Raw genomic sequence first — 21,082 nt, 5'->3', positions numbered from 1 at the left:
GTCGTTTTTCACTGTTACTCACACTTTGTATACAGAAGATGCGGTTTGGGAAATGGAAGCGGCTGCTAATGGAAACATATTGCAGAGTACTGGGATTCGCAGCCTACCTTTCCATTTGGCAACAGTCTCCGAATCGCCACACGGTCCAAATGCCATCCGGAGTTCAGTCCTCCACCCTTGTGTCCTATGCGAATCTTTTCAATAATGTCACCAACATCCTCCAGCTACAGAAAAAAGAAAGGGGGGAAAAAAAAAAAAGAGAAAGATTATGGCATGAACAACAAGTAACTTTTGAGACACTACTTCTTTAGCTTATTTCCTATTTTTCCAGTCTGTATGAAGCCCCAGGGGAGCAAATATTAGCGTTGATGTCAATTATGCCCTAACTTGCATTTTAGTTAAAGGGTTTCCCCGAACTTCTGTTCCAAAAATGGGGAGAATCTTGCTCTACACAAATTACCCACAGTATGAGATTGGTTTGGTTGCACAGCAGCAATCCTGCATCTCAGGCTTCTCTCTATGAGTGGGAATGAAGGTAATTCTTCAGAAATGGCAGTGCTGCTGCATCTTAAATTGTTCTTTTTATATCCCTTTCCTTTTTAAACACTTATTTGCACTCTTATAACACTGGAACAATAGCTTTGAGGTCAAAGTACAATATTAACAGCCTAGCATTTTATATTATCTCTCTCCTGTTCTGCCACAGAATCCCAATGCCATTCTGAGCAAGTCAACAGGATCACTATCTTATGAAGTGACTACTGTTTTTTTTATGCCTCACCTTATTACTTGAGTAATTTGTTACCAGTTCATTACTTTTAAGTCACCTCCCTTCCAAAGGCCTGAACAGGAAAAATGATATTTGCTCCTAAGTAATAGCTTTTGGTTATTTCAGTGCAAACTTTGTATAGTTGGCCTTTAAAAAAACAAGGCTGGCTGCAACCCCCCCTTGCACGTAGGAGAAGCACACTGAGCTGTCTTTCTGTCCGTAGGGACTTGGAGTCTTTTTTTCTTGGAAACATGAGAAAACTGAACATCTTAATTTGCACCACTGGAGACTACTCCCTTCTTCTCTTCCCAGCTGACAGAATTGTCCCATACTGAAGAAAAGACATCGGTAATTTTAGGAGACTCCTCGACTCAATAAGACTGACTGCGCTACTCAAGGAGTTCACACTCCGAACAAACGGGATTTGACTTCGCCAGCCCTGCCCTGACTTTAGACAGCATAAGCATCAATTGCAAAATAATTAAATGACCCAAACTCATTTCTAAAACTCATGCATGCGCACAAGTATACACTAGAGGAAAATTATTTTCTTCCTCCTTTGTCCTGTCCAAATACTCAACTTTCAATGGGGCTTTTAATCAATACATAGCAATAAAGTGATGCTTGACCAGTAAAGATTCATGTTAAAGAAGAAGTGATCTTTACTCTGCTGCATGCATCTCCAACAAATCATCGCTTGGGAGCACAGCTGAGACAAGTCTCTAATCTTTTTTTCCTCTTTTGCCAAATAAAAGCTTGGCAGTTAAAATCACTAAAACAAACAGGCAATTCTCAGCTTGTGTTTCCTGAGATCCCCAAATTGTTTTTAAGGGCTGTTAAACTCCAAATTATGGCTCTACACAAGTAGGTGAAAGAAGAATATATTTTTCTTCATCCCCATCTCCTGCAGCAAGAGAAACTGGTGAAAAGAGAATGAAGTTTGGGGACAGGTTAATATGATGTTATAAATCTGGAGAACAAACTGCATTTTCACTCACTTCATCTAAGAAAAGTACAGATGTTTTCGATTCCACCAAACCTAAAATAAATCTTATGGAATAAAGAAATAACAGTAACACTCAGTTTAAGATTTATACCTATAGGTTAATGCAACCTCTGTTATGAAAAACCGTGCAGAAACTCCACCAAAATAAGTCTTATTCTTTGTTTTTAAGGAATCACACTGGGGATTTATTTTATGATTCATGCCATATAACAACAGCGTGGGCTGGAAGCATTTTAACTTGTTAAAAAGTTTGGTTTAAGATTTGCCTTCAATTATTTTACAAAAACAAACCAACCTCAAAACACAAAGAGGGTGTGCAGTTCTCTACAAAGACAGTGTTGGTGTTGCATCCAGGGAGGGAAGGTGAGGACATGAAGCAGTACCAAAAAGATAGGCCAGAGCAGGACTGCCTATATTTTTGCCTCTCACAAATTCTCAGCAATAACAATATATTATCACAGAATCACAGAATAGTTTGGGTTGGAAGGGACCCCTAAAGGTCATCTGGTCCAACCCCCCTGCCATGGGCAGGGACATCTTCAACTAGATCAGGTCGCTCAGAGCCCCGTCCAACCTGACCTGGAATGTTTCCAGGGATGGGGCATCCACCCCTTCTCTGGGCAACCTGGGCCAGTGCTTCACCACCCTCAGCGTAAAACATTTCTTCCTTCTATCTAGTCTGAATCTCCCCCCTTTAGTTTAAAGCCGTTCCCCCTTGTCCTGTCGCAACAGGTTGAATAGGAATAGGAATTATTCCTGAATAATAAGGCTGAATTATGAACAGGAATTGCTGAATACTGTGGATGTAAATGAGCTCACTCATTTACGTGCACCGGCTTAGTATTTGCATACAGTTGTGCAAACACTTCAGGAAACATTTGATAAGATCTTTCAAAAAGTTAGCCTCGGGTATTCAAAAATCACAGCGTCTGCAGCAAAGTAACAATCTCTCTGTCCGAGGATACAGAGAAACAGAGCATGATGCTTAGGTTGCCATAGAGTTAGAAAAAATGAACAGACCATCCACCCCAAATGAAGTGCTACGTAAGTAGTGAGCACCATGGACCAGATCCTTCAACATAATCTGCTGAAACAGGAACATGAAAGGATGCGTAGGGACCTTAAACACAAGGCAGCTAGTTTCAGTGATAGCGCAAGCATTTGTTTCCTGTTACCTTTCAAAGTATTGCAAACTGCAAGAGAAAGCAAAAGTGCAAGCAAGTAAGAGTGACAAGGAGAGGTACACATATTAGATCCGGCATGCCTGGAGACTGATACCCTCTCTTTACCAAGCGTGGTCTAGGAAATGGAAGATGTAAAGACCTTCCAAAGTGGCTCTCAACTTTACCTGGAAGGGCAAGCCTCCGTATCCATGTATTGGTACATCTCAGCTCCGTGATAAAATTGCACCGGCCTTTACAAGGCTTCACATGGCATTAGGCCACAGGGACACTGCATGTTGATACCTTTGGGTTGCTACTAACTGGACGTCAGTGAGGAAAGATTTGATCCGGTACACAGTAAGTCTGTTGCAGAACAGAGTTTTGAACCCACATTCTTCAAGTAAAAGAGCTGAATAGCTTTCCCTAAGAGAGGAGAAGTTCCCACTTCACTCCATTTTTTCTCTTCTTAATCCCCTTAGGTCAACCTAAGATGGGAGTGAGCATCTTTGATCTTACCTCCACAATGAACTGATTCACCGAGTTCCTTTCAAAATACATCCTTTGCTCTCTCTTGTTGAGGCACAGGGATTTCTGCTGAGTGCAGATCCCATCACTTCCATAGAGAACAATGAAGACATCTGCATCCGTGCCAGCTCCAAAGATGTCGCTGGTGTAGACCGTGATCTCGTAAGGAACAACTGATTTAGGAAATGGCAGAAAATTAAAACAGACCCACAAAAGTTAGTAAGCAGTATACCAATGCTCCTAAGAACATTTTAATGAAACAAAATCTGGATTAGAAAACTCAACGGTTGAAGAGGACAGGGCAGGAATCACACACTTGTGGTCATTCAGTTACCAAGCTGAATCCAGAGGAATTTCCTTTAACCCTATAAGGTCATTTGACCTTGATGCATGTTCATTTACTGAGATTTTGGGGTTAAACACATGATCAGAAAGCACTCAGTATATTTATACCTGCCATCTAAAGTTACTGAAACAGGATTTACTTCAACAGCTCAAGTCTTAAAGCAAAACATGAATTCACAAATTTTTGAGCAACTAGGCAGATGGATGATATTAAGCCAACTGGAGGCAGTATATAAATATTCAAGATAGCCTTATTGATAAAAAATCTCCTATTATTTTCATCACTAAACAAGTGACAAAAATCAATCATAAGGAAAAGAAATAAAACCCTCTGCTGTCCACTCGGATCTAGTTTTCTCTTAGTACCACCTTCTCCTTAACACCAAGGCAAACAGGTTAAATTACTACTAGATCAATGGTGAATGCAGAACGGTAAGGATCGTTCCTTATTCTGTTCCCTTGGTTTCTCCAGAATGCCCCATGACCCCAAAATCTGATGCCTCCTTTTGTCCTTTTCTATCTTCACAGCTTCTCAGTCCTGAGTCCTGCTGGAGCATGACTCGGACTTGCTCAGGAAGAAGACTGACCCAGGAATAAGACGGGCTCTGTTCCTGGCTCTGCTACAGATTTGCTGAATATCCTTAGTCAAGCCGCTTCCCACCTCAGTTTCCGAGTTGAGATGGTGTTTAGCTCACAGAGTAAGAGACCTATGTTCAGATGCCTGCACGTCAAATAGGTGTGTACATCTCCAGACGTAATCACTAAAGTCAGCGGAGTTTGGAGAAAGAGTCAGACAAGCAAATGCAGGCATCTTCCTCAGGGTCAGCTGAATCATTCTCCAAATCCACCATCTGTGAATGACCAAACATCCATCGATGATAATGGGAAATCAGACACTCCACTGTCACGAGGACATGTAAATTCAGGTGTGCCATCTGCAAACTGAATCCTGTCCCTACCTCTTTTAAATCCTTTCTGAAATCTATAGATGAAAAATGCCAGGTAAGATGTGGGCACCAGTGATTAGCTGCAGGGACTTCTCCTGTCGCAAGGAGCACACAATCCCTATAGTCCACGCCACTACCCATAAGCACAGCCTTTGACACCCAGCGCTATCACCAGGACCTGCTCCTGGCCATCCCTCTCCCATACACCACCCACCCAGCTTCCACCGTTTCCCATCCCTCACTACAATCTTCTCAGCTGCTTGTCATCTGCATCCTCCCACACTGCGACGACTTCAGTCATCTTTGCTATTTAAACTACAGTACTTTGTGCTATATTTCAGATTCAGCATCTCTGTTAGGGTAGAGAGAAGGTTTCTGGCACCATATCTATTACTGTTGGAGTAACTCTGATTATGCGTATCGGGAACTAATCATTCATTAAAAACCCAGGCTCTCTAAACACGGCTCTCAGGAAAACAGAGATTAAGAAATTTTACTTTACAGAAAGTCAGCCTGGAGGTACTTAGTATTCTTTCTGCCCAACTCAGTGAAATCTGCTCTGCTGTGCTGCAGGTAAACTGGAATAGTTTCTGCAGTATGTAAGAGGGGGGGGGGAAAAAAAATCCTGGAGACCAAAAATCACATGCGACGCATTATGAATTAAAAATGATCTTCTCTGCTGAAGTCCGTGGTGCTTGCTCTTGTTGCTTGAATATTAACGTCAGCTTAGAACTGAACCAGCAAAGCGGCACTGTAACAAGGTCACTAGCAGCACAACTTTCAGCTGTCAGACTCCGATTTCATTTACATGGCACTTTTAAAGTTGCATCCCCACAGGCATGATTTTAATTGGACTGCTGATGACATGTTTTCATCGTTTGTTGGGCGTGAAACAATTCTGGCACGTGTCATCATAAAACAAATCAAACCGTTTTAGTTACCTCTGGCAAACTGAAACCCCCAGGTTAATAGTTCAGAAACCAGAATGCGGTAAATAGCACAGCGGGAACGGTTTAAATGGTGAAACAGCCTAAGCTGACACTGAGTCTGGTGCAACCTTTTTGCCAGAGAGGTCTGACTATTTTCAAAGGCTGAATGTGGATGGCTGACAAAAATCAGGTTTACACGACCTATGTATTCAAAGGCATGGTATGCCAGAAACTCTTACATCATTTAATATACAGGGACATTAATAAATTATATAGTCAACATCTGCATCAAAATATATATCGACTGGGATAAAATGGAAAAACCTGATGAGAAGCACATACAAGGTCTCTGGGTTATATTCACTCCTATGAACATATTCACTATACCTACCTACAAATTTATTTTTTCAAACAGAAAGACTGTTATGTCTTCCAGTTGACTGACAAAAGTGGGGAAGGGAGCAAAGAGCATCCATTCCTCTGCTCCAGACAGTTTAGGTAAAGCAAGCAAGACATGAGAAATAAAAAATAGCTTGGCCAAAGCATGGGGGAGGCACAAAGAGATGACGTTGGCAGATCCTCAGAGAAGAAAGATGATTTTAGCTTACAGACTGCAGGATGTGAGGATCTGGACATTGGAGGGTAGGCCAGCCAGTGTGAAAGAGACCTTTAACAGGAACCACAGTGTTGACAGTAAAAAAGAAGGAGCCAAAGCAGCTGATAGTCTTCTGCGTCATTATTCTCACAACTACTTATGCAGAAGGAAACTAAGGAAGAAAGAGAGAGATTGGGCAGCTCTAACTTCTGATGTCTAAATAAGGAACTGCAGGAGGTAAGGCTTTTGATACCATCAATGCATACAATGAGGGATGCAATGAGATAAGAGACAGCTTTGGTGTGAACAACTTATCACTTGTCCAGAGTGACCTAGGAAGCACCTGGCAGGGCATGGGGTGGAAATCAACTCTCAAGTTCCAGAGCTCATCCCTCACCATTGTGGCATCCAACCTAATGAAGGGAAGAGGCAATTTTGATAGTCCCCCGAAGGTGGGCCAGGAAATATTTGTCAACAACTTGAAATGAGGCAGATCAGGGAGGAACAAATCAAATACAGTCCCAGGGCTGCGAGTTCCCTGCACACAGTCAAGGATGCACATGTGAAAAGGGAAAGAGAGGGCTACAAAATAAGCAAAATAATGTTTCCAGTCATTTATTTCACGAAAGCCATGTTATCTGATTTTCAATGTTCTGCAGACAGGAAGAGAAGTTGCCTGAATAGAAGAGTTCGAGGTACCATAGCAGACTTGAAAATTATAAGCTTAGTACTCAGAAGGAGCTCCCAAAGGACACTGGGTTTACCCCAAACATTAATTTGGAGGGGAGTAAAGTGAAGAGTAAGGAAAAATTGGAGAATGCTAAAAGAGGCAGACCGCTGCAACACTATCAGAAAAGCACTACACTGAAGAAACTCTGGAAGAGGGTCTTTCAGCAAGAGAGGGGTGTGCAGTGTCAAAGGTACTGGGGGAACCAAGGCTTGGAAGCAGGACCAAAGTGTCTGCTTTGACAACAGAAACAGCAATATTAGACTGGAACAAGATCAAAGGGAAACTGGAGACGAGGAAGACGGCTTGGAACGGGCTGAGGACTTGGAGATGAAAGGGCAAGAGGGAGCAAAAAGACAATCATACACAGCCACATAGTTTCTAATGACTCTCTGATTTGGGAAACTCAGGAAATGTTAGTCTAGAGCACTCAGAGGAACCCTCTTGTAGTGGTTGGAATAGTTGGCACGTGATATATTTATAAGTTTTTCAAAGCCAATTCAAGGGAGAGGCCAAGCCTATAAAACTGCATAAGCTAGTGAGATTTTATCTTCTGTAATGATGGGTGTATCCCGGGGAAATGGCATTCTGCTCACATGGGATATATTCCGTTGTCTGCAGTTCTGCAGGGAAGATAATTCTCTCAATGGCTCCATCATCCTCTGATTTATCCAGCCAACGGCCACAAGGGAACTTGAGGCACTGTCCCAGTGATGGGGCATCAATCTCCACCCATTCCAGAAACCAGCCAGTTGAATTACCTGTGGTTGGACAGATAACGGTGAATAACCCGCAAAGCTTTTACAGACAACAGCAAATGAATCATTGCATTCCAGACCTCTGAGAAATACATCTTCCTCTCTTTTGCCAATGGAAAAATAGATACCATAAAGATCATTGCAAGCGATTGTCCAGGTTTGAGCTAATGTGCTTTACATTCCTATATGCGTCAGGTTAAAGATCTGCATGTGGAAGTGCTAATTACTCCATTGCTTGGATTAATTTGCCTTTGTAATAAGACAGAGGAGTTATCAACAAACATGTCCCTTGGTGCCCCACAGGGAAGGAATCCATGTGTCTTTCCACTGCTTCCCTAGTTTTAAGTAGAGATACATCTATGTCTAAGAAGCAGCTAGGACTTGATGATGAAAACAAGAAAAATATTGATAAAAGAAATGAGACAAATCAATAGGTCCCATGTGGAACAAGAAAAACTACCAGGTTTTGTGATATATGAGAAATCTCTCTAAAGACTTGGCTGCAAAACTAAAGAGCCTCTTACAGAGAGAGAGGTTGCAAAGGTACCTGCAAGTTGCCACCGCTGTGCTCTTACTGCCACAGCCATGGGAAATGGTATTAGCAGCAAAGATAGTAGCAGCAACAGCCAAAGTGACAGCAAGGATCTGTCACTATAAAAGCTAAATTACGTTTGGGGTCTTGGAGGCAGGTTATTTCATACAGCAACGTGCCTAATGCACTAGAAATACTACATTAAAAAGCAGATTATCTTACCTTTATTGTCATGGCCTATCTTGATTTTTTTCAGGTCTCCAATGTCCACAGACTCCACTGTAAACTCATCTACCTTCCCACGCTCAAATTTGTTCTTGTTAATCTTTGAGGCCTTTAGGCTGACTATCCCTGTTGTGGCGATGCAAAAGGACATTGTTCAGCATGTGAAACAAATCCTCTGGGAATGTCAACAGTGGAACAGGGGAAGTGGCTAAAATGTAAAAAATGGCTTTTCATCTCAAGATCCAAGCTTTCTCCCTCCCCCCCTCTGAACCCAAATCCGTATCAACACCCAAAATATATATAATTCCTTTCTTGAGTGATCCTCTGGCAGTGCCACAGGGACAATGCTGTTGTGCTGTGTTCACAGCTAAAGAAATTGGTCCTACCCAGCAGTTCCCTGTCACTGTCACAGGCATCCGAGTCACTGCACACACAGCTCAGCTCCTTCCAAGAGGATTTGCTCATCAGCTGATTAAATACTTCTGGGCCACTCAGAGAGGCAGAGGAGAGCTGGATTTCAGGAGCATGCTGATTCATTGCTGAGGAAAGCAAATCATTCACCGCATTCACTACTCAGTAATGTAGTCCCAGTCAACTGCGCTGTTTCTATAATTGAAATTAAAGCCTTTAGATCAGCAGCTGGTGCAAATCAGCATCGCAAAGTTCAGCAGTGATTTACAGCAGCTGGTGGTATGCTCCCAGCTATCATGATGTATGCGGAGACAGCGAGAACATGAAGTTGTGCTAAAAAGGAGTGAGGAATGGGTATTGAGGAAACAAAAGGAAACCACGACCTGTCTTTTCAGGTATCCAGCAGCGAGGTGCTATCCTGTTCCATCACGTGAAGCCGTACCTGTGTCGTCTTTACTTCCATAGAGAGTGATGAAGACGTTGGCATCTGTCCCACCATTCTTCTTGTCCCCGGTTTTCACTTTCACAGTGTATGTTGTTGATTTAGCTGTCAGATAAAATATCTTAATTTAAGAGTGTGAAGTCTGAGCAGGAATTAACTCTACTTTTCATTGCACATGTGTGTTTGGTTTGGGTTTTATTTTGACCGATTACAGCCATGTTGTAATCTCTAATTCCTGTTGTACGCTGTGGTAGCTCCTGGGGTGAGCTGGGCTATCTGGTTGCAGAGTCTTCTACTGCTCCAGTCATTCAGTACATTGTCTGCATATCTACCGATAAGAAATGTGCTCAAGCCTTCCCATTTGCTTCCTGGGAATCCATGAGGCTCTTCAAATCTGCCTCTGCCTACAATGCTATTTCATTAAAAAAAACCCCACAACACTCCCTGCCCCCTTTATTGTAATAGCACTATATAACATATGTGCATATAACACATACCAGAAAGTATGTGCATGTTGATATATACAGTTCATATTCATGAACACACCCTTCACAATAGCATCATTAGGGATGTTTCTATCGCACCATCATCTAGCAAGCGCAGTAAACTCATAAAAATTGTGGAAAAGTCCAATATAGTCTTCACTGCGCTGCAAAAACCTACTCAAGATTTCCAAACTGGCACCTTTCTTCCATAGTTAGACTCATGTTTCCAAGATGCTGCTCAGCCAGAAGGTCCTTCTGAACGAAAGGGCTATCCAATTTGTGGAAATTTGTTGGCTATACAATTTGTGGAAATCATTCATGTATTTGAAAGCATCTGAGGGGGAACTTTAAGACCTTTCACTGGCAGTGAAGCCAATGGAAATTCTGGGCACTCAGCACCTTTCAGCATCAGACCCAGGAGTGTGTCATTGCTCTGTGGTTACCATGCAAAATTATGTACAAGAGAGTCAAAGTTATTTCGGAGGACAACGGACACAAGCAGCAAGATGGAAAGTGAGACAAATTTAGGTCCCTTCCCTTTCTCTGGTCATGTTTGCTCTCTGCTCGGTTTCATGTTGAAATGTTTAGCCATTCCAGTCCATGATGTGAAATGGCTGGGATTTATGCCTTAGATATTAGCAACGAATGTGCATTTCAGTTGAGAGATGATGACTGAACATCTTATCCATCTTCCTAGCTTTCTCACTTTGGGTCCAATCTTGCAAGATGATTAAATCACCTAAAAATGAGGAGTGTCCACTCCTCGCTGGCTGACACGCACTTCACACTTCATTCACACCTGAAAACTTCATGGTCGGGGCAGAATTACTCACAGCCCAGTGAACGCTAACCACTAATGCCCTCAGCAGCGCTAATAACTTGGTTCCTTTTCAACCCCACACTGGAAGAAATACAAGGCTAACATAAACCTTTCTGTTCCAGGCCCAGCGTTGCAAGAGACTGGCCATCATTTTCCGAATCTTTCTTTACAAATGCTTCATCCACTGGGACCAGCTCCCTGACAATCTGACCGTCATCTTCCTCAACTGCTAACCACCGCTGGCATGGAAAATAATACCTACAAGAATGACAGCAGCACCCAGCACTTACACAGGACTTCACAGGCTTTAATAACATAAACAAACACAGATCAGAGGCTACTTAAAAAAAAACAAGATTACTCAAAGCTGAACAATACATCTGTTTTCATCCTTGAGCTCTGGTGTTGTTTGTGGGAACTAAATCCATAAATAGGTCAGCGAGCACTTACTGAAAAGTGCTGTTTCTGAGCTGTCAGCCCCATATGATTGATTCCTTTTAGGTTTCACTCCCAGAAAAAATTAAATAACTCAAGGGAACCTCCAGTCTCCCAGGCATTTTATGTTTATGAAGAGTGGACCCGCCTTGAGGTCCTTATGAGCAGTCCCACTCACCAGAGCGTTGTGCAACTCTTAAGCACGTGACTTCAAGCATGTTCTAGCTCAAAGGCAAACCTGCATTTCAGGTTTCTAACAGCCTAGGCTTTGCTCATCCAGCTGTCTGTGAAAATCATGGGAGTTTGCTTATATCAGGACTTGCTTTTGGCCCAGATCTTTGCATTAGGTACAAAAGACAAACGAAATGTGAGGTCAGGGACTTCCAGAGTGGAGCCTTGAAAGGAAACACATGAGTGCAGGCTCTGCAAGGAGACCTCTTCAGGAGGGAGAGTCCCTCTCAGGAGAAACAGAGAAAAGCTGAGGTTTCCTTCCAAACAGTGCAGGTTCCTAAACTGCAGAGATGCTGGGACAGCAAAACCCCACACAATGGCCCCACACTCAGTATAACAGCACAATCATCACAAGGATCCCAAAGGATGCCTGCTCCCTGTGAGTTGGTGAGGAGCTATGACAATGCCCTTCTGCATCTCCTCCGCCTTCCCGTGGTTCTGCAGGCTCCTGAGAACATGTCCCCTTTTCTGACTGTATGAAAAGGGTGCAACAGGCTGCTCACGTGGTGCTTTCCTTGAGGTCAACAATCTCTACCCTCTCCAGGAACCAGCTTGGGCTAGCACCAGAGTTATCGTGGCGGATCCGCAGCTTCTTCAGCTCACCCAGGTCAATGGCTTTGATGGTGAACACATCCACCTGCACAGGAGGCAAGAGGTAAATGTCTGTGTTTCCCAGAAAGGGGGAAAGAGAGGCAGTAACTGGGCCAGAGTAATTTTTTCCCATTAAAACAAAAGATGTTTGTAAGTCTCCCTTGTATTCTTAGGGTAGCTGTACTAAAATAACTAAAGAGCTGTGAGCTCTCCCATTACACTCATGCTTGGCTCCTACAAGACAGTAACAGCCAGGGAGCTGCATAACCCTTCGCTCCTTTCTTTACCTCATCCCCATTTCAGCTTCCTCTAGGTTTAACTCATCTCTCCTAAATCTCATTCCTTTCAGACTCAGCATTTTCCCCCGGATTAAATCTGGAACTGGACAGAAACATATTGACTCCATGGAAACTCTCCTGTGCACCTCCATGTGTTTTATTTCAAACCACAAGTTTTTTTTTCCTTTTGTCATTTACTACAACCACGATGTTCATTTATTAGCTCTATTAGTGTGACAGCATGGACCTTGTTATCATAATACTTTAAACATCTTAATGTGATTAACTTGTTGGTAGACTTTGGGTTTCTACTCCCAAGAGCAGAACGCGTTACCTTTGCAGCTTGGAGCTCTTCCCACTGAATGAAGAACCATACGCAGGTTGCAGTTTCACCGGTGCCAAGCTCATAAATCACAGCTAACAGCTTATTTAACCACCTTAGGCTCTTTTTTCCTGTTCTCAAGTTTTCCACAGCTGCTTATTATTTCCGTAATTTTTTATTATTCAAAATTATTCCTTGAACAATTCCTGGCTATAATAGTAGCTTGTTAATTGTTCATAAACATTTTTATGGTGAATATTCAATCTACAAGAGATGTTGTTTAGTTGGATTAGATTATAATGTAACTATAGCACACCATGTGATACTGCTTTTATGCCCTGACTGGTGGAGTAGAACATTTAGAATCATATTTGCAATCTAAATACTGACATACCTGAGCTGCCTCACAAATGCTCTCCGATATTAATTTAAAGTTTGTGGTTTTCAAGTATTCCTGGCAGGAAACATTATTACCAGAATGCTTACAGGAAGCAAATGCAAAAGGTGGCTCCGATGTAGAATTGGTGTTCAGCTTATTATTCAAAAGTATTTCCCCTGGAAAATGTTTTGAGGCATTTTGCTTTAAATAATACATTTAAGAAATAAAACACATCTGAGTTTTAAGCTGAAAGAAGCAGCCAAACCTTGCAGAGAAGAGACTGTAATGAATGGCCAGCATAACTGAGAGCTCTGCCAGCCTTCTGCTCACTTCAGTGAGTTGAGTTCATGCATTACCTGGCCCTTTTCAAACTTGTTGAGGTTATTCGACCTTTTCAGCTGGCGCTCACCCGTGTCTCCTCTTCCTACGCCATAGATGCTCAAGAAGACATTAGCATCCGTCCCAGCCCCCCACACATTCCCAGTGAGAACATGGACTTCGTAAGTATTCTCTGCAAATAAAATTGCAAAGGGAGATCAGGAAGAGCCCAGAAATAGGCATATTTCATCAGATCTGTGGCTCACCATGAAAGCGGGTAGCCCAAAAATGCCAGCACAGTCAGCTTTAAGAAAGGTTTTGTCTGGAGTTTGTTAAAATGGTTGCATGTGTCTTAAAACATGAGGGGCTCCATCTTTCTCCAGCCCTCATCATTAACCAAATAAGTAGTTAAAGCTTGCTAAACTTCTAGCCACGGTGGTAACCTGTGGGACTCTCAACTCAAGTTCCCCAGACAAGCCTTTCAGAATCCTATAGCAGTCCTTTAGGATACTCCCATTTCAGGCTGTCTCCTCCATGCTCTGCCTGAGTTTAACCACTGTCCTTTTCCTCCCTACAGTTGATCAACCAGCTCACAGTGTAACCTACACTGCGGGCCTGGGGCAGTGGGATGGCTGGGGGGGGCCATAAATGGTCCTGCAAAACACCACAGTGTGGTTATCGTCCTTCATGCAACTGCTGTATCCCCACACACAAGCACATTCCTTCTGATAATTACCCTCCAGGGCAGATTCGCCGTCAGGCACCAGCTCCACCACAAGCTCCTTATCTCCTTCGTCTTTAGCCAACCAGCGGTGTGCCACAAACGTATAGACATCCATTACTTCTTCCACCTTGGTCTCCTCTTCTTCCTCCTCATCAGACTTCTTTTTCTTCTTCTTCTTTTTATCAGACTCCTTCGTCTTCGTGGCAAGCCGCTTCAGCGTGACACTTTCCAGGAACCAGCCATCCCCAATGCCTTTCCCATCATGGCCTATCCGAATCTTATAAATCTTGCCAACATCTGCAGCCTCTCTCTGCCACCAAGGGAAAGTCAGCACCCAGGAGGATATAAGACATCTTAACTTCATACAGTGCATTCATAAAAATGAGGAGCATCACCTCTATCACCCAAAACCATCTAAGCAAGGGTAAGATCAATTTTTTATGCAAGTTTACCTTTACTTTTTCCTTCCTGTTTTATTCTTTCATAATTCCCATCATCAAATCTCATCTGAACAAACTAAGCTGAAGACATTCAGAACAACCATGGCAAGGATAGGAGCTGAATTCATATTTACTGGGCTCCCTACTTCTCCATTGCTCTCCTCACTAGTATTGTCTCTATGTTGGTATTAGAGGCGCATATGCCAAAATATCATACTAGTTTGTCAGATTCTCAGCGCCTGAGTTCTTTTTTAAATGAGGAGGACTACAAGGATGTCGTGAGGTTATGCAGAGAGAAAATTAGAAGGGCCAAAGCCCAACTAGAACTTAACTGGCTACTGCTATAAAAGACAATAAAAAATGTTTCTATAAATACATTAGCAACAAAAGGAGGGCTAAGGAGAATCTCCATCCTTTATCGGATGCGGGAGCAAACAGTGGCAAAGGATGAGGAAAAGGCTGAGGTACTTAATGCCTTCTTCACCTCAGTTTTTAACAGTAAGACCGGTTGTTCTCCAGGTACCCAGCCCCCTGAGCTGGAAGGCAGGGACGGGGAGCAGAATGAAGCCCCCATAATCCAAGGGGAAACGGTTAGTGACCTGCTACACCACTTAGACACACACAGGTCTATGGGGCTGGATGGGATCCACCCAAGGGTACTGAGGGAGCTGGTGGAAGTGCTCACCAAGCCACTTTCAATCATTTATCAGCAGTCCTGGCTAACCAGGGAGGTCCCAGTTGACTGGAAGTTACCAAATGTGACGCCCATCTATAAGAAGGGCCAGAAGGAGGATCCGGGGAACTACAGGCCTGTCAGTCTGACCTCGGTGCTGGGGAAGGTTATGGAGCAGATCATCTTGAGTGCCATCACGTGGCACATACAGGACAACCAGATGATCAGGCCCAGTCAGCATGGGTTTATCAAAGGCAGGTCCTGCTTGACTAACCTGATCTCCTTCTATGACAAGGTGATCTGCTTAGTGGATGAGGGAAAGGCTGTGGATGTTGCCTACCTAGACTTTAGTTAAGCCTTTGACACTGTTTCCCACAGCATTCTCCTGGAGAAACTGGCTGCCTATGGCTTGGACGGGCGTGCTCTTCACTGGGTAAAAAACTGGCTGGACGGCCGGGCCCAAAGAGTTGTGGTGAATGGAGTTCAATCCAGTTGGCGGCCGGTCTCAAGCGGTGTTCCCCAGGGCTCAGTACTGGGGGCAGTTCTGTTTAATATCTTTATCAATGATCTGGACGAGGGGGTCGAGTGCACCCTCAGTAAGTTTGCAGACAACACCAAGTTGGGCAGGAGTGTTGATCTGCTTGAGGGTAGGAAGGCTCTGCAGAGGGACCTGGACAGGCTGGGTTGATGGGCTGAGGCCAATTGTTGGAGATTCAACAAGGCCAAGTGCCGGGTCCTGCACTTCGGCCACAACAACCCCATGCAACGCTACAGGCTTGGGGAAGAGTGGCTGGAAAGCTGCCCGGTGGAAAAGGACCTGGGGGTGCTGGTCGACAGCCGGCTGAACATGAGCCGGCAGTGTGCCCAGGCGGCCAAGAACCAGGCGGCCAAGAAGGCCAATGGCATCCTGGCTTGTATCAGAAATAGTGTGGCCAGCAGGAGTAGGGAAGTGATCGTGCCCCTGTACTCGGCACTGGTGAGGCCGCACCTCGAATACTGTGTTCAGTTTTGGGCCCCTCACTACAAGAAGGACGTTGAGGTGCTGGAGCGTGTCCAGAGAAGGGCAACGAAGCTGGTGAAGGGTCTGGAGAACAAGTCTTATGAGGAGCGGCTGAGGGAACTGGGGTTGTTTAGCCTGGAGAAAAGGAGGCTGAGGGGAGACCTCATCGCTCTCTACAACTCCCTGAAAGGAGGTTGTAGCGAGGTGGGGGTTGGTCTCTTCTCCCAAGTAACAGGCAATAGGATGAGAAGAAATGGCCTCAAGTTGCGCCAGGGGAGGTTTAGATTGGATGCTAGGAAAGATTTCTTCACTGAAGGGGTTACCAAACATTGGAAGAGGCTGCCCAGGGAAGTGGTTGAGTCCCCATCCCTGGAGGTATTTAAAAGACGTGTAGATGTGGTGCTTAGGGATATGGTTTAGTGGTGGACTTGGCAGTGCCAGGTTAACAGTTGGACTCGATGACCTTAAAGGTCTTTTCCAACCTAAACGATTCTATTATTCTATGATTCTAACTGAATAATAAGATACATTTAATACTTAGCATGAGACATGAACCAAGCAAGAAGCAATAATGGTATAGTGAAAAGGCAGTAAACTTGGACTCAGATAACTTGATCTCTAACACGGAACATGGGCTTGGACTGCCCTTCTTACTTCTCATCTGGAAAAGTAGAAGAGTATTGTCTCACTTCGCTAGTGTGCAGAGAGGATACAATCATTAGTGATTACAATGCATTAGTGGCAGAAGGCTGTATCAGTAAGAAGATTTCCATCTCTCTAGTCAATATAGCAGATACAAAACCTTGTTGGTTTAGATTATTTGTCTGGATTACTACCTAATGAAGTTGGATAGAAGGTTTTACTCCACACAATCCTTCAACAACCAATGACTTCTTTCTGATGATTGCTTATGCTGTTAGGCAGTGTTTATGTTATAAAACTTGCAAACATTTGCTTCAGGCTGAAATCTGGCAACTTGGCATATAAGGTTTCAGTCTAGAAGCATTTTTTTCTATAGTAGATTAAAACAAAATCAATTACACACAAGATGCTTATCAGAAAACTAAAATTGATCCAGCTGTCCTGGCATAAAGAATGTGTCTTTCCTTACACTGCTTTAATGTTAGATTTGCTATAATCATCCTGCATGCCCTGTCTATAACTGATGACATTTCCTATTAGCATGTGGCTCACAGAATCTTATCCTTGCCCATATCTTTCTGTAAATATTCATATAATGAAAGAGATAGAGGATCTGTCTATTAAAGCTTCAGAGCTTCTGCCTTGTGTGCTTATAAAAAAAAAATCACAGAAAATGGGCAGAACTTTAAAGTCCAGTAATAAACATCTGAGAGAGGATATAAACATGGCTATGTAAACAGAACACTGTACGTATGGCTTTATTATAAATCTGATATTGGCTAATAGCTTTTACTCATAAATTTTGGAAAGCTTATTTCCTTTAAAATCAGAGAAACCTAATCTTAAATTATAGAGTCTTAAAAAAGCAAGCAATTATAAGGTGGCTAGTCATCTTAAATCCCAAAGAACTCATTAAAAATGGATAAACATCACTAACTCCATTCTATAAAGCAAGAAACCGAGGCAGGAGGAGATGAACTGATCTCAAAAATACACATTACAAAACTGTAGTAAAGGCACCTCCATTTGGCCAGTGACAATGGGAAGGATACCCCAGTCTTGATGATTCAGGGGAGCTTCCACGACTAGCTCCAAGTAGGTGCTTAACTGGGATGAGATGGATCCCACCTCTGTGGGACTGCAAATTCATGAGGAGACCTAGGCACCGCTGTGCTGAGCCTTGTGCTGTAAACACATACGACAGATGTACCTTAAATCCTGCTTCCATCTGGAATCTGTGCTTTACCGTCCAGATATTGGTGTCTCCTGCAGTTACTTCAGTACAGAAGGATGTGGCTCTGACGTGCCCTGACAGCACATCCTGTCCTTGCTCGAACCCCACATCAGGGCAAGAACATTCCTTTCCCCCAGACCTTGGTTTTTCTGGATAGAAAACCCAAGCAAGCAAGCCAGAAAAGGATGGCACTCCAACGTAGCCAGGCCCCACTCAGGAGAGGATGCCCGACCACACTGTGGTGCACACCCGCTGCTCAGCCTTGCCAGCCCAGGACCTCTTGCTGGATTAGCCAGGTCCTGGCTTACACACCTGAGTTATATCTGAGGCTTTTCATCCCTGCAAATACTCTGCTTACTGTTGGGTTGCTCAGAAAGAGGTGTGGACTCTGCTGTATAAACCTAAACGCTGGCCAGACCGATAGCTGGAGGAGTGTGCTGTACACCTTGAGCACCGTGACTGTGCACTGCTCGCTGGACTAGTGCTGCAGGCAGTAAAATCCATGGGGCACTCACACGTTCACAGAAATTACAGCGGGAAACCTCTGCAGGGTTGGGCTGACAGCATGTACCAGTGGCGAAAGGAGTGTGTGACCACAGGCAAAGCCAGGATTCCTTATATTCTGTATGGGGTTTCTTTTTTCCCCCTTTTTATGGGGACAATAACATGTGGTCAGGCCCAAAATATAAGTAAGTTTAAGGTCTTTTGAGATCTAACATGAGTACCTCCTTTTGAAAGTAAAGGTAAACAAATGCTGCTATTAGACCATATTCTTCCATGACACCTTTGCTACCAGTCCCTCAGAAGACGAAAGTCACTCCGCGAAACACAAAACCTCCCAAAAGAAATACGAAATCTCCCAAAAATACGGATAGAGGACAGCAGATACCAACAGACCTGGCAATTTTGTTAAAAAGTCAATTGTTTTGTATGATTGGGCCAATTAGCCTGTTGATGTCTCAGTTTTGGCTGGTCATTCCTTTCCCCTCATAGAAGTGGCAACGACTGCCTTCATCATACCTTGAAGATATCTGTGGCTCCCCGTTCAAAGTTGTTTGATCTGTTTTCTAAGATGATCAATTCAGTTTTGCCAGTCTCGCCATAAATCTGCATGAAGACTTTAGCGTTGGTACCTGCGGCCCGCACGTCTCCAGTAACTACAGACACCTCGTAGTTTATCACTAGTCCAAAAATAAAGCAAATAAATCAGAAGAGAAGCTCAGATAACAACATTCCCGAGGGCTCAGGTTCAAAATTTAATTACCTTGTCTTAACAAATGACCACGTAGCCAACCATTTGCTCTTATCCAAACCAAATGTGAGATAACACAACTCTTCACTGAGGACTAACCTAATAGTTTTCCCTTTTACAAATATAAAGCCAGTGTCAGAGGGGTGTAAAATAGAGCCTTAAATGGGAATTTCATTTCAGTATTAACTATAGAGTGGTTAAATGATCTTCTTAATGTAATAATGGGAGGGAGTTACACAGAGCAGAGGAAAAACACATCTTTTCTCAGGATCCCAAGGCAAATTTTAACCATAGCCTTAAAAGAAAACAAATCTACTGATAAAAGTCAAATAGACAGTAGGGATTTGGTCGTTATTTATCAAACAGCCTATCTTTTCCAGGCAATGGGGTAATACAAGCAAGACAGGACATGTGCTTCTGCAGGACTGGGGCAGGTAAATGTGAAAAAAGCAGAACCCACTGGTATTGTAATGAAGAGGCACAGCACGTTGTGCTGTGTTACACTGCCCAGGACGTACATTTTTCATACGATCTCAGGAATTTAAGGTGGAAAACTCAGTAATGTTTTTCCAACAGTTTTAGAAACAAAAACAAACAGCAGAATAATTTACTTTCCTCACCAACATAAGTTCTTTGGGACAGGGACTTTTTGGTTTTGGTGTCCAACACAGTGGTGTCCTGGTCCTTTAAGAATGCTAGTAATACAAATTTAGTCCTAGCTATAAAAAACCCACACATTTCTCAATGTCTTTTATCTCACATTTCTCAGTAGGCACAATCTCACTTGGGTAGACCTCCACCTCCACCCTGCCATCAGCCTCATCTTTGTCGAGCCATCGGTTGCAGGGGAACATGTACTGCCTTCCCTGGACTGGAACCGTGATCTGGACGCTGGCCAGGAACCAGCCAGACCGGAGACCCACGTTATCATGTCCGATCAGTATTCGGTTGATCTTTTAAAAAGCAAACAAAAACCAAGAGGACAGAAAAAAACCCCAACACAACAGAATTTACTTAATATATAAAAACCTCCTTCCCCTGGCACCTTGTTCTTACACCATGTTCATGTAAATCATTTATATATGTATTTAACTATAAACTTAAAACACACTCTTCACATGCCAGCACGTACGCTAGACTGCCGACGTATAGTCTATACAAAATGCGTTCCTTAATCTCCAATGCAAAGGTCGGAGATTCGTACATCACATTCAATCTTTAGCTATCTATTGATTCTGAATTCAGCCGCTTGCACGAAGCACAGAACCACCTGCAATTAATTCTTACCTCCCCGATGTCCATCGTATCTAGAGTAAACTCATCCACTCGACCACGTTCAAAATAATTGCCTAGATCATTATCAGAGACTAAGAGAGCCTCTTTGCTGGAGTCTGCTTTTTCACCGTAGAGTTTGATGGAAACTTTGGAGTCTGAGCTGGCACCTGGGATATCTCCCGTCTTCACGCTGATGTGATAACTGACATCTAAAGTGGGATCAATGTACAAAATACAGACATGTGAGTGGCATTTCCAGTGCTCAGCCAGGCAGTTGGCTTCAAACAGATATAAGGAGGGGGGCTGCAGCTACAGACAGAGAAAGGACTTTGCTTCTCCATTCACGCATCCAGCATCTTAGGGCCACACTGGAAAAGCCATCACACCTTGGAGTTATTCACCGAAACATAAGAAATGCAACAGTTACACTAATAAGCAGAAAATATTCTGTACTCCTCCCTCTCACTGTTAGATGATTACCAAGCCATAAAAATGAGCTTAGGCAAGTGAGGTGATTTCACTTTTTTTATACTTACAATTTAATTCAATAGCTTTGACTTTTTTTCTAAAACAAAACAAAAAGCATCTCAGCCTGAGCTCTGTAAACGC

The 21,082-nt window shown here is 43.3% G+C and overlaps 1 protein-coding gene across 1 annotated transcript in view; it reads right to left on the bottom strand.

The window, feature by feature from the left end:
* LOC143172921 (lipoxygenase homology domain-containing protein 1-like) overlaps positions 1-21,082 on the bottom strand; it is a 148,831-nt gene that overhangs the window by 58,991 nt on the left and 68,758 nt on the right. Inside the window, exons 16-26 of the mRNA XM_076362807.1 lie at positions 20,486-20,682; positions 19,959-20,151; positions 18,967-19,127; positions 13,970-14,267; positions 13,272-13,426; positions 11,849-11,982; positions 10,789-10,937; positions 9,375-9,479; positions 8,519-8,647; positions 3,455-3,636; positions 108-224 (exon numbers count right to left, since the gene is read on the bottom strand). Coding sequence (XP_076218922.1) covers positions 108-224; positions 3,455-3,636; positions 8,519-8,647; positions 9,375-9,479; positions 10,789-10,937; positions 11,849-11,982; positions 13,272-13,426; positions 13,970-14,267; positions 18,967-19,127; positions 19,959-20,151; positions 20,486-20,682 — 1,820 coding nt within the window. The remainder of the gene's footprint in view (positions 1-107; positions 225-3,454; positions 3,637-8,518; positions 8,648-9,374; positions 9,480-10,788; positions 10,938-11,848; positions 11,983-13,271; positions 13,427-13,969; positions 14,268-18,966; positions 19,128-19,958; positions 20,152-20,485; positions 20,683-21,082) is intronic.

This window comes from Aptenodytes patagonicus, chromosome Z (assembly GCF_965638725.1).
Source record: "Aptenodytes patagonicus chromosome Z, bAptPat1.pri.cur, whole genome shotgun sequence".
Lineage (NCBI taxonomy): Eukaryota > Metazoa > Chordata > Aves > Sphenisciformes > Spheniscidae > Aptenodytes > Aptenodytes patagonicus.
Note: the sequence above shows the minus strand (reverse complement) of the source record. Positions and strands in the feature narration are given on the sequence as shown.